The sequence below is a fragment of the Siphateles boraxobius genome, unplaced genomic scaffold (genome assembly GCF_051911475.1).
Source record: "Siphateles boraxobius isolate OS27281-9 unplaced genomic scaffold, OSU_SipBor_1 48, whole genome shotgun sequence".
Taxonomy (NCBI): Eukaryota; Metazoa; Chordata; class Actinopteri; order Cypriniformes; family Leuciscidae; genus Siphateles; species Siphateles boraxobius.
In genome coordinates this window covers 3894470-3908456 of record NW_027509119.1, presented here as the reverse complement: position 1 = coordinate 3908456, position 13987 = coordinate 3894470, and the positions used below count along the sequence as shown (strand labels likewise).

General features: G+C 35.3%; 1 protein-coding gene across 14 annotated transcripts in view; it reads left to right on the top strand.

Annotated features, from left to right (window-relative positions):
- myo9aa (myosin IXAa) overlaps positions 1-13987 on the top strand; it is a 169280-nt gene that overhangs the window by 129730 nt on the left and 25563 nt on the right. For 12 of the 14 annotated variants that reach the window (XM_077201623.1, XM_077201615.1, XM_077201621.1 and 9 more), the window contains 5 exons: positions 1709-2016; positions 5594-5772; positions 8505-9648; positions 11996-12083; positions 12847-12987. In XM_077201623.1, coding sequence (XP_077057738.1) covers positions 1709-2016; positions 5594-5772; positions 8505-9648; positions 11996-12083; positions 12847-12987 — 1860 coding nt within the window. The remainder of the gene's footprint in view (positions 1-1708; positions 2017-5593; positions 5773-8504; positions 9649-11995; positions 12084-12846; positions 12988-13987) is intronic. The other 2 variants (XM_077201618.1, XM_077201617.1) reach the window with 1 other exon arrangement.

Below are 13987 nucleotides of genomic sequence, written 5' to 3'. Positions count from 1 at the left end.
TACGTCTCGGCTTACCAACGCAGATTCTTTTCTGACAGTAATATTTTGTGTAATATAATATAACTATAAAGTAATATAAGTGGAAAGCCTGGAAATATCAGAAGTGCTATTGCTATTTTAGTTGCAATGTTTTTTTTATTATTATTATTTTTTTTATTAAACAGTTAAAAAAGTTTTTTTTATGTTTTTTATTGGGAATGTTTTTTTTTGTAGTTTCAATAGAATTTATTTCTGTTTAATGATAAAATCATTATCAGCCTTGAAATATCAGGACTGCTATTGCTATTTTAGTTGTATAAATAAGTCATGTTTTTTTATTTTATTGGGAATGTATTTTTTGTAGTTCCAATAGAATTTTTTTTTTTCTGTTTAATGATAAAACTATTATCCTGTTATCATGAATGACTGGAAACTCATGGAAGTTCATTCACTGTGCAGAAGGTGTGGGAACCTTATCTGTGGTATTTGGGTAGTTCTTGCAGAAATAAAGGATTTAGTATTAAATAAATATTATTGAATGTGAACTGTTTGTTCCATCATTCAAGGTATTTTATTTTAAAATAGCTCCGTTTACCCTAATAATCCGATTGTAATTGGACTACTACCACACTCAATAACAATAAAAAAAGTAAAATGGAGCCACATCAGTCGTAATTAATTGGCCAAATCAGATTAAAAATTAATTTGGATAGTAAGGGTTGGTTTATACGTGTTCTAAACCCGATCGAGAGGACATGTTAACACTTAATCGGATTGAAATCCCCAAACTGGAAACTTCTGCACATGTGCAATGAAGTAGAAATGACGTATGACGCGTGGAACGAGTTTGGTTGTTGAAAGTGTTCATGTGCTTGTCGTTTCCTAATTAGGACCCGAAACAGATCAATATGAAGTCTGCTCTTTAAAACAAACAAAAAAAGAGGCAATTTAGGGCAATAGTATCTGCAAACAGCGGGAAACTGTACATATTTGTGCAGTGCTGGGAAATGATTAATCGCATCCAAAATGAAAGTTTGTTTACATAATATATGTATGTGTACTGTGTTTGATTATTTTGTATATATAAATACACACATATGCATGTATATAGATTTGAATTATTTGCATGAATATAGTGTATATAAATTTCATATATATATATATATATATGTGTGTGTACAAATATTTTTTATAAAAATAACACGCATGTATATCAATATATACATGCATGTGTTTGTATTTATGTATAAAAAATTATTCACAGTACAAACACATATATTATGTGAACACAAACTTTCATTTTGGATGCGATTAATCGTTGCCTAGCATTAAAAACAATCAAACCAGATTTAAAACTTGTGACATATGAACACGCACATCCACCCGATTACTTTATTTAGCATTCATGTAAACACTACGTTCGGATTCATCAATCAGAATCAATTCATTCTGATTGAAATAAAGCGTGTCAATGTAAGCGTAGCTAATGCGGATGGACTTGCTCTTCAGTATTGGAAGTCTATTACATAAATGGATCCGTATTTATTATTTATTCATATTATAAATATTTACATTGATGTCTTGGCATTTCCTCAAAATAGTAAAATAACTGTTTAGTACTGATTTTCTAAAAAAGTGCATATGAACAAAAATATGAAGCACCTTTTTTCTCTCTTTGTTTTAAATGCATGTGAGGCAGTTTCTCTCTCTCTGCTGTTGTCTGGTGTAGAGCTGGTGGAGGAGCATTCAGTCGTCACAGATTGACAGCAGGCTCGAGTGTGAGACGCGTGTCCAGCGCGAGGCAGCGGTGTGTGTTCAGTCGGCCTGGAGAGGCTTCAGAGAGAGGCGTAGACTCTTGCTGTGGAGAGAAGCAGCCGTGCTGATCCAGAGAAACTGGAGACGGTGTCGACGGGAACGGGCGGCTCTCCGGATCCAGACTGCATGGAGAAGATACAGGACCAGAGAGATCTACCTCAGGAAGCGGGACGTCACCGTCCGCATGCAAGCCACGGGGCGTGGATATCTGGCGAGGCAGAGGTACGGTTTCTATAGAGGGCTTCACTGTTCAGACAAGTTGCTTAAAGGAGTAGTTCCACTTAAAGGTGCTATATGTAGCTTTTCTTCTCAAATGAATCCTTTTTTTATTGCCTGTGTGTGAAGGGGTTGTAATCACACATTACAATGATCCACTTGTCGGGTTTTGCTGTTACCTCTGAAGGCCAGTATTCCTATTTCTATGTGAAGGCTCCGGGTCGGATTTACTGTGAAATCCATGGGATGTGACAAGCATGCGCGCTCCCGAGCCTCTCTCCTTTTTATATACAGTCTATGCGACGGCACTGCAGCTAAATATATAACACCAAAAAACGACCTGCCTCCAGCACAACACAGACTCCAACACAAACTCCACATAAATATAAAAAACAAAATAAAGTTTTATCTGCTGAAGCTCGTCAGGCCAAACGTGAATCGGATCAACTTCGGACGAAAACAGGGATCAACATCGGCAGAGCGGTTGAATTATGGAGAGACCTCCGCTTTGTTTTAGGTATAGGTATAGATTTAGGTATAAAAACAGACCCGGAGTTGGCTTTCATCCTTTTTGTGATGCTTTCTCCGGTGTGTTGAAAGTCTCAGTGTGGCCGGTACCATGAGTGCTCGCTCTTGAGTTCGAGCACGCGCACGAGTGCTCTTGTAAAAATTGGTTGCAATCTGAAACATCACCGCTAGAGGCCGTTAAAAACTACACATAGCCCCTTTAAAAATGAAATTTACTCACCCTCAAGCTATCCTAGGTGTATATGACATTTTTCTTTCAGACGAACACAATCAGAGTTACATTAAAAAATGTCCTGACCCTTCCGAGGTTTATAATGGGAGTGGATTGCAACCAACAGATTGAAGCTCGTGAAAGTGCATCTATCCATCATAAAAGTGCATCTATCCATTGTAAAAGTGCATCTATCCATCGTAAAAGTGCATCTATCCATCGTAAAAGTGCATCTATCCCTCATAAAAGTGCATCTATCCATCATAAAAGTGCATCTATCCATCATAAAAGTGCATCTATCCATTGTAAAAGTGCATCTATCCATCGTAAAAGTGCATCTATCCCTCATAAAAGTGCATCTATCCCTCATGAAAGTGCATTTATCCATCATAAAAGAGCATCTATCCATCGTAAAAGTGCATCTATCCATTGTAAAAGAGCATCTATCCATCATAAAAGTGCATCTATCCATTGTAAAAGAGCATCTATCCATCGTAAAAGTGCATCTATCCCTCATAAAAGTGCATCTATCCATCATAAAAGAGCATCTATCCATCATAAAAGAGCATCTATCCATTGTAAAAGTGCATCTATCCATCGTAAAAGTGCATCTATCCCTCATAAAAGTGCATCTATCCATCGTAAAAGTGCATCTATCCATCATAAAAGAGCATCTATCCATCATAAAAGTGCATCTATCCATCATAAAGTAGCATCTATCCATCGTAAAAGTGCATCTATCCATCATAAAAGTGCATCTATCCATCATAAGAGCATCTATCCATCATAAAAGAGCATCTATTCATCATAACAGAGCATTATCTATCATAAAAGTGCATCTATCCATCATATAGTAGCATCTATCCATCGTAAAAGTGCATCTATCCATCATCAAAGTGCATCTATCCATCATAAAAGAGCATCTATCCATCATGAAAGTGCATCTATCCATCATAAAAGAGCATCTATCCATCATAAAAGTGCATCTATCCATCATAAAAGTGCATCTATCATCATAAAAGTGCATCTATCCATCATAAAAGTGCATCTATCCATCATAAAAGTGCATCTATCCATCATAAAAGTGCATCTGTCCATCATAAAAGAGCATCTATCCATCATGAAAGTGCATCTATCCATCATAAAAGTGCATCTATCCATCATAAAAGTGCATCTATCCATCATAAAAGTGCATCTGTCCATCATAAAAGAGCATCTATCCATCATGAAAGTGCATCTATCCATCATGAAAGTGCATCTATCCATCATGAAAGTGCATCTATCCATCATGAAAGTGCATCTATCCATCATAAAAGTGCATCTATCCATCATAAAAGTGCATCTATCCATCATAAAGTAGCATCTATCCATCATGAAAGTGCATCTATCCATCATAAAAGTGCATCTATCCATCATAAAAGTGCATCTATCCATCATAAAAGTGCTCCATATGGCTCTGGGGGTTAATAAAGGCCTTCTGAAGCAAAGCCATGCATTTGTGTAAGAAAAATATTCATATTTAAAACTTTATAAAGTAAAACAGGCCGAATAACAATAATGGTTGGGTCACACATACTGTAGTCTGGTTTGTTCAACACTGCAATTGCTGGAAAGCACTCAGCTCAAAGTGTTAGGTTGTTAACTAACCTTTCTTGTTTAATTGGTACTTTTATTTTTGTTGTTTATACTGTGCAAAATATAAACTATTTTTATCGCCCGGCAAAATATTAAAAGTTTGATATATAGTATATCGGTAACACTACAATAAAGTTCATTAGTTAACATTAGTCAACTACATAAGTTAGCATGAACTAATAATGATCTGCACTTATACCGCCTTTATTGGTAACACTTTACGGTAAGGGTACATGAATTATCATGAATTCATGCATTCATTCTGCATTCATTCATGCATTAATATCTCATGAATCATCAGGAACTAACACGAGTTCAACGTTTTTCATTCATGATTTCATCTGCTCATGTGCTCATCTTAGTTAATGTTTTAATAAAGGTGTTGTTCATCCATGAAGTCATGAGTGAAAAATGTTGAACTTGTGTTAGTTCCTGATGATTCATGAGATATTAATGCATGAATGAATGCAGAATTCATGCATGAATTTATGATAATTCATGTACCCTTACCTTAAAGTGTTACCCATTTATTAATTTTTGTTAATGTTAATTTCAACATTTACTAATACATTATTAAAATCAAAGGTTGTATTTGTTAACATTATTTAATGCACTGTGAACTAACATGAACAAACTATTTTTATTCACTAACATTAACAAAGGTTAACAAATATAGTAACAAATGTTTTGCTCATTGTTAGTTCATGTTAGTTAATACATTAACTAATGTTAACTAATGAAACTTATTGTGAAGTGTTACCAGTATATCCAACTTTACCGGCATACATACAGTACACTCATATTATAGCAGATCTCGGCTGTGTGATTGTTGATAATGTCGCAACATGTAGCAAAGCTCTGTATAAAAAGTAGGAAATCTAGTATGCCCAACTTTATCCACATAAATACAGTATACTCACACAAAGTGATATATATGATATTGCAAATATCAACATCTTGATTCGTCATATCGTTGCAAAATGTAAACCATATTATCGCCCTACATCCTAATCTGCTAAATGTGACTATAAAGCATGAAGATATTATAAACATAACATAAAGATTTTAAAGCTGCCTTTAATCATTCATCGTGTCTTGTGAAAAGCACAATAGAAATACATTCTTCTTCTTTTCCCACTATAAATCCTGTGTAGAGATGCTCTTTTACTGAAAATAACAGTTTTTATTGGGATATCTTGAAATTTTCAGATTCAGAGAACTTCAAAAGGAGAGATTAAAAAGCACTCCGCTGCCGAATGGGAAAAACGATCTGTTCACAGAAGAGGACCAGCTTACAGACATGGGTTTGTGGGAAGACTCCTATGAGGAGCAGGACCGGAGCAAACCGCTCCTCAGTGGAGATGTTTTAGAAGAGATGGAGACAGAAGGTACGGGAATAATACAACTCAAAACCCATTTCTTTAAACATTATTATCAGTCATGACATGTTTTTTCCATAACTCTGTATGTTCCCTTACGTCCCATTAAAGCCCGTTCACATAAAGGACGATAACTATAAAGATAACGATAAATATAAATATATAGGGTTACACTTTAGTTTAAGGTGTCATTGTTACAGTGTAATTATATAATTAAGTACTGAGTAATATTAATCAACTTCATGTACTTACTATAGGTTTAGGGTAGGATTAGGATTTGGTTGCGGGTTAGTTACATGTAATTATGCATAATTTACTGTTATTACTGTGGTAATTACATGTAACATGTAACAAGAACACTGTAAAATAAAGTGTTACCATATATAGTTCTAAAAATCATTCTTTAGAATAGCAGAGTTAACACCACAACTGTAATGATAAAGATATGAAGAACGATATCGTTGGGATCACTTTCAGAACGTTTTTTTTTTTTCCCAGCTGTCGAATGATAAAACACTGACAGCCAATCAGAATCCATTATAATTTAAAGGCTCGCACATTTAAAACGGCAGTTAATCGCTAGGGCTGGGTATTCGATTTTAATCGATTGTCATTTTTTCGAACTGATATCGATTCTTAAATCCCAAGAATCGATTAGGCTAGTCATCCTGTTTTCAGTTTATGAATGAATGAACATTAGTGCGCATCCCATCCAATAAATCGCAATAATCTTTGTGGTTTGTTACTATTGATTTGAAACAAAGTCTCAGATTTCAAATTACGTCCATTTTCTTACGATATTCAAAAACATAAATACCGTTTTGGCGCGGTGGGGTGAGATCGCTCCGGCGCAGCTCAAGAGAAGCACATGATCTTCTCTTCCGCCTTAATACCAGTTACAGCGCGAAATCAACAAGAATGAGCATCTGATAGTGTGTTAAAAGATAGAGAACAACTTATCGAAATCCGTATCATGTCACATGGAATCGCTCAATCCGCGTTTCAACCGTGGAAAGACGTCAGTAAAACAGCTTGTATACAATGTCATGTAACGTCACATTTACCTCAGAAAAACCCTATCCAGTGACCATGAACTCGTTAGTCAGCTAGAAAGGAGCATTTTGCTAAAAATATGCACCATATTTCATATTCATTATAATTTTTTTTATGTTTTTATTACAGCCACCATTTAAATGTTTATATTTCATATAACTTTATTATTCGAAAAATAAATAAAAAGTGTAATTTAAGTGTTTGTGTACAAATCAGTTAATTTTTACCCTATAGTATAATATTTTTACAATATTATGGTAGGTTAATGAAAGCCTAGTTGGCTAAAACTAACTCCCATAGTTTAGGCCTACAGCATTAGTTGAGAGATTTGTTTTCCTTGTGAATTTGCCATGTATTGTAGCTGATATCCAAAATAATCAATATTGAATCGAACCAGAATCGAAATCGAATCGAATTGCAAGCCTGTGAATCAAAATCGAATCGAATTGGGAAATTTGTGTCAATTCCCAGCCCTATTAATCGCCGAGGTCCAGAAAGATCCAACACTGTTTGACAGTCAAGCCCCTTTTCAAGAAAATCGATATGAAAAACAATGTTCACACCCTCTGAATGAATGCTGAGAATTATTACCTCAAGTATCCAGCACTCGATTCGACAACATTGTCTTGCTTCCTTTGAATCTGCCGTGAAAAAGACTAGGTGGTGTTTTTATTCCACTATATTGACTACGTCAGCTAAATTCACTGTAGTTTATTAGACCGATTCCTCAAAAACACACAGCATGCTGAGGACATCTGCTGGTTAAAGCCGTGGAAATGCAACAAGAACAGCAAAAACATGACGTTTTACACACTTTGAAACCGCAGCACGCAAGCTTAGAATAAACACCGTTATCATTCGTTGGATGCAAATATTGTTATCATTCTAGTTATCGTTCTTGGTGTGAACGGCCATATAGTCTTTTACATCTGACCTTTGCTTCAACTGCTGTCTGTAAAAAGTGTTGTTTTTTTGTTTCTGGTTATTGTTTCTGTTTGAATTCGATTGGACTGGGCAAATGTACACTACCGTTCAAAAGTTTGGGGTCGGTAAGATTTTTAATGTTTTTAAAAGAAGTCTCTTCTGCTCACCAAGGCTGCATTTATTTCATTAAAAATACAAAACAAACCCAGTAATATTGTGAAATATTATTTCAATGTAAAACAGCTGTTTATATATATATATATATATATATATATAGTAAAGTGTAATTTATTCCTGTGATCAAAGCTGAATTTTCAGCATCATTACTCCAGTCTTCAGTGTCACATGATCCTTCAGAAATCACTCTAATATGATGATTTGATGCTCAAGAAACATTTATGATTATCATCATAGTTGAAAACAGTTTTGCTGCTTCATATTTTTGTGCAAACCGTGATTCATTTTTTTCAGGATTCTTTGAAAGTTCAAGAGAAAAGTATTTCATTAAAAAATAAATATTTTGCATTATTATAAATGTCTTTACTGTCACTTTTGATGAATTTAATGCGTCCTTTCTGAAGAAAAGTATTAATCTCTTAAATAAAATAAAAAAATCGTATTGACCCCAAACTTTTGAACGGCAGTGTACATTCCCCATTTATTATGTATGAACGGATTGTTTGTTCGTTACTGTTATTGTTATGCGTCTTTAAGCTTGGTAAAGGCGCTATATAAATTAAACTTATTATTATTATTATTAATAGTACAACCGACTTCTGAAGTGGCGATCCGAGAAAGACCCCGAACTCTGGAGGATCCCAACCAGAGGACGAGGGCCAAACGGGAAAGCCGTCGGATGCGAGAGCTGGAACAGGCCAAATTCAGCCTGGAGCTTCTTAAGGTTCGATCCACTGGAGAAATGGATGTGGTCAGCGAGATCGTTCACACTCCTCAGGGAACACCGGATAGCCAGAGCTCCAGAGGCAGCTTTGAGCTACTCAACATAGACGAGTATTTAAAAGACAAGGCACCTTGTGCCGAACCAGAGGATCTCGGTTCTCCTTCTTCAGTCCCGGACCAACATGATGTGTTCTCCAACATTCCCGAATCCACTTCTAATATCTTATCAGAACCATCTAGCCAACCTCAACTTCCCGGAAAACTAAACTCGCTCCCTACTTTCTACTCCCCTTATTCAGAAAGCAGGTCTTTAATGGTGAAGTCTACTGTTAATGTGTCCACCCCGGGTCATCCCAGCAAGCCTGTGAAAGACAAGGAGCCGACTCGGAGACCGATGGTCGTGGTTATTAGCATGCATAAGGAAAGCGCCGTAAATGAAGTGGATTTGAAGCTTCCCGAGGTTAAAGATAGTGCCGTCCAGACCAGTCCTGCGGAGCCAAGCAGAGACAGTCTTTATGTGCTGGAAAAGCTTGAGAAGCTCAATGAGGAAAAGCAAGAGCGTCAGAAACATCAGCAGCAACAGAGTGAAAGAGAGATGATGGAGCAGATCCGTCAGCAGAAACACATCCTCGAAGAACAACGAAAGCATTTGGCCCAACATGAGAAAGAGATGTTTGAGAAGCAGAGAGTCGAGGCTCTGCAAAGGATTGAACAGAGACTTGAAGAATCAGAAAGGTCAGACAGATTCGGACCAGCTCCCATCGCTCAACCTGAGCCTGATCTCAGCTCACAGACACTGCTTTCAGAAAAAGAAGATGCTCCTGCACTTCTCAGAGACCGACCGAAGGACAGCCGGAGTGTAGCCGAAGGATGGGCGCCGAAGTTGACCCTGGAATCCAGAGGAGATGAAGCCAGAAAGCGAATGAACATTAAACCGTCCAACATCAGCATGTCCGATAGGCCTGGGAACATTTTCTTTTCTCCAAAGACCATGCTTCCCATCTCGAAGTAAGTCAAGTCACCTTCATTTATGTAGCGCTTTTACAATACAGATTGTTTCAAAGCAGCTTTACAGTGATAATAGGACATTACAGTAACAGAGATTGTTTTGGCTTTACAGCAGCTCTAGAATAAAGTTATCGTCCAGCTAAAGTTAGTTTTGATTGCTTCACTTCCGTCGCAAAGATCATTAGTTATGCACTTGGGGGGCGCTACAAATTTTCTGTAATTTAATGTTTAAATATGCAAATTATGCATCATCTAATTAGATATGCATTAATTTGCATATCATTTACTAAACGAAATCTGACTATTGGATAAAGCCAGGTTCAAAATTCTTTTTTCATTGTGTTCACATATTAGATGGGAAAAAATTACTGAGGGATTTATGGATATTTTGTTATCCTGTAAATCAGAATATACTGTCAATAGCCTTAAATTGATTTTCGCCATGTTTTTTGTAATAAAATGTTATATAAATCAGGCTAGGAATAATATATTTACAAATCCCTCTGTAAATGTCTTCATAATATAACTAGGTACAAGACTGGAAGGTCTGGTGTGTATAGGTGCTACTGGAGTGGAGATTTCGGACTTCGAGTATGAGAGAAAAGTCATTTGGAGAAACGAGTTAAATCCCCCCTTTCACTTTCACGTATAAAAAGAAAATGGCCATATTTGGATCCGACAGTATTGTACAGGAGAGAGAGAGAGAGAGAGAGAGAGAGAGAGAGCTTTCTAACGGTGTGTGTGATGACGGGGTGCAGACAGCGATCGCGGAGCAGCGGGAGGATTTAACACGCCAACTTTTGTTGAATTTAAGAGAAATCTACAGACGCAAACAGACAAAGTGTAGTAAAATAAAGACCTAAATGTGTATTTCTGACTTTTTTTCACCACAAGTCTGAAAGAAGACATGTTATTGAAGACAAACATCCCAAAATCTCAAAATTGACCAGTGAAAAAAAACAAACAATGTTTTTACCTGCCGTGTCTCGCCTTAAGTGATGCGATGCAAGTAAGTGATGAGCTTGCCGAATAGTTCATCCCAAAATGTAAATGATCATTTCATATTCACATTCATGTCATTCCAAACTGTATGATTTTCTTTTTGTCCTCTGAAACAAAGGTAATTAGCAAGTTGTCCTTTCCTATACAGCAAAGCTGGATACTTGGGGCTGGGAAATAAAAATAGGTTGTTTGACTTGAATAGGTCAAGTCTTTTGAAGTCAGACGATAATTTTATGAGTCAAATTTAAGATGTAATTAACGTCAAACCTAGCGTGAGGCTTCTTGAGACGGCGTCTGTAAATATGCATAAACGTGTGAACCGTTTCGACATGCAAACCTAAAGCAAAGAAGGTTGTATGTGTTCTAACTCAGGGTCTCTGCTTGTCTTAATGTCTTTAAATGTCTTAATTCACCCCAAATAAGGACTTTAAAAAGGTCCTAAATCAGAGCAGAAAGTCTCAAATTCGTGAAAAAAGTCGTGGCATTAAATGTTAATTGCACTGTGAAAAAAATGAAAGTCTTCCTCAAAATTGTTGTCTTGTTTTCAAGTACAGACTTGTAATTTATAGGCTTGTTTACTAATTTTTTTTTTACATAATTAAGAAAAAAAAAATACAAGTATCTGTCAGTTGGGAATGAAAACTGGGTAAACTAAATGAAGTATATATTTTTTCTGAGCTTATTGGCAGATATTTGTTCTTGTTTTAATCACAAAATCACTTAATATGATCAATTTTACTGAAAACAAGACTTGATTGCTTCTCAAGTTAAATGAGTTAAATTAATTTTTAGACTTGTACACTGGAAACAACAAAAATACTGAGAGCATCAGTGTGATCAGAATGTACAGTAAAAGTTATGTGCAAATTCTTGTGTTTGGGATATTCAAGAGATATTTTTTGTAAAATTAATTAAAAAGTAATGGAGATCGGTTGAATGTTGTTTTTTGTACAAGTGTTGACAATGACTCATTGTGTGATGCCTAGACATTTGAAATTAGAGAACATATTGACATGTTGTGCACTGTAAAAAGTGTTCGGTTCACTCACATTTTCTTTTTTAGTAAATCTGTTGTCTTAAATTTATTAAGTAAATAAGCTTAATGCTTAAATGTAGTTACGTGAACTTGACAATTCCACATTAATAAAGTTTTAATAAAGCTTAATTTTTTCTATTAAGCATGACCTTTATTTACTTAAAAAAATTGAGGTAACCCGTTGCCTTGAAATTCTTAAGTCACTTTTTATAGCGTGTGTTCCCTTCCCTAAAAACAAGGTCTTCAAAAAGTCTTAAATGTACCATCATTAAACCTGCAGAAACCCTGTAACCCTTGAACTTGTTTTAGGTTGGATAAGGACATAGCCAATCAAGGGAAAACACCAGGAGTCCAGGACGAAGTGAGCCTTTTGGGTTACAAACCCTCTAAGAGTGAGGTAAGAGAAACACTTCCAGTCATGGCAGATTTTAAACCCTCATCCTTCCCTCGGGGCATTTTAAAAATTAAAAAATGTTTATCAGAGGGTATTCAAGGCCCTAGGACTTTTGTCGCACTTGAACCACTAATACAAATCCTCAATTTGACCCCCTTATGAATGAAGGGAATGTGAGGAATGCTTCAGTACACATAGAAAATGCTAAAAATTCAAACTAAAAATGCTAAAACTTTACCAAAAATGTGTATACATGTGTATCTGAATGCATACTGAAGTGAACTGACTTTAGGACCCAGAGGAACAACTCATTTGCTCCAAATCTAGTGGCAAGAGTCATGAAAATATCATGTTATATAAAAAAAATGTCCACAAGAGGTCGACAAAGACACCCAATATAAGATATTAAAAGGGTTTTGCATGAAATTGAGTTATTTTGAATTTAAGTTGAAAGAATGTGAGGAATGTGCTTAAATTACTATTTATTGATCAAATCTAGTAATTTGAAGGTAAATAAAAAATCACTAAAAAATTGCATTAAAAAATAGAAAAAATATTATCTAAATGAAATAAACTATGAAAAAAAGTATGATTTTAGGGCTTCGGGTCATTTTGACCCGCCATCATCTCACAGACCTCAGGATTTGTCCCCACCTCATTAATGAATACATTTGTCTTTGAACTCTTTCTAACAAATGGTGGTGTCACCTGACCTTGATGTACGAGGGAGCAGCTTCACTTGTGTTATTATCATTTGGTTGATTAGGTTGGCCGACCGGGTCATAAAAAAGCCCGTATGGCGCGGACACGTTCAGACTTCATGACCCGCGGCTCAGTCGACGGGGAGTCAGAGGAGGAGGAGTGTGATGAGACTCCTCTCGAGGCTTGTCACAGTGACTCGGAAATGGTAATTCAATGGTCTGATGTAGCGCACGCAGGCCTCTCTCTCTTTCTCTCTCTCTCTCTCTCTCGACAGCTAACTCTTCCAGAAGAAGCTGATAGATCGCCTTACTGACCCCCTGAAACGCTTCTACACTCCCTCTCTGTCCAGCTCAAGGAGAGTCTTCAGCCACAGATGCCCAAACACCTTTTGAAAACTATTCGTATCTGTGATGGCTGGTGTTTTTCTGCCAAAATCTTTTCCTGATTAGTGGTTTCTTTGTCTTGTTTTTCGCATGAGGTAATGTTAACTTTATCCTAGCTTATATTTAATGCATTCTTAAAAACAAAATTATTAATGCTGGTTTATTAATTGCTAATTATTAATTAAATAGTTTAATCGCGATTAATAGTTTTAATAGTTAATCACATCCAAAATAAAAGTTTGTGTTTACTTAAAAAGTGTTCTGCGTATAACTATTTTGTATATATAAATACACACACATGCATGTATATATTTAAGAAATACAAATTTAAGTATATACTTTGTGTGTGTGTATATTTATATGTATATGTGTGTGTATAAATGTATAAATATATATAAAGTATATACATGCAAATATTTCTTAAATGTAATGTGTGTGTGTGTGTATATATATATATATATATATATATATATATATATATATATGAAATACTTGCATGTATATACTGTATATATATTTATACATTTATATTATATATAAATGTAAATATTTTATATATAAATAAATAAAAAAATCTTAAATATATACATGCATATATGTGTGTATTTATATTTTTATATATATATATATATATATATATATATATATATATATATATATATATATATATATATACTAAATAATTATACACAGTGCACGCACATATAATATGTAAACACAAACTTTTATTTTGGATGTGATTAATAGTTGCCCAACACTAAAAAATATGGTACAATTTGAGCCAGAATTGTTCATCAATACATTAGTAAATCAGCCACACAG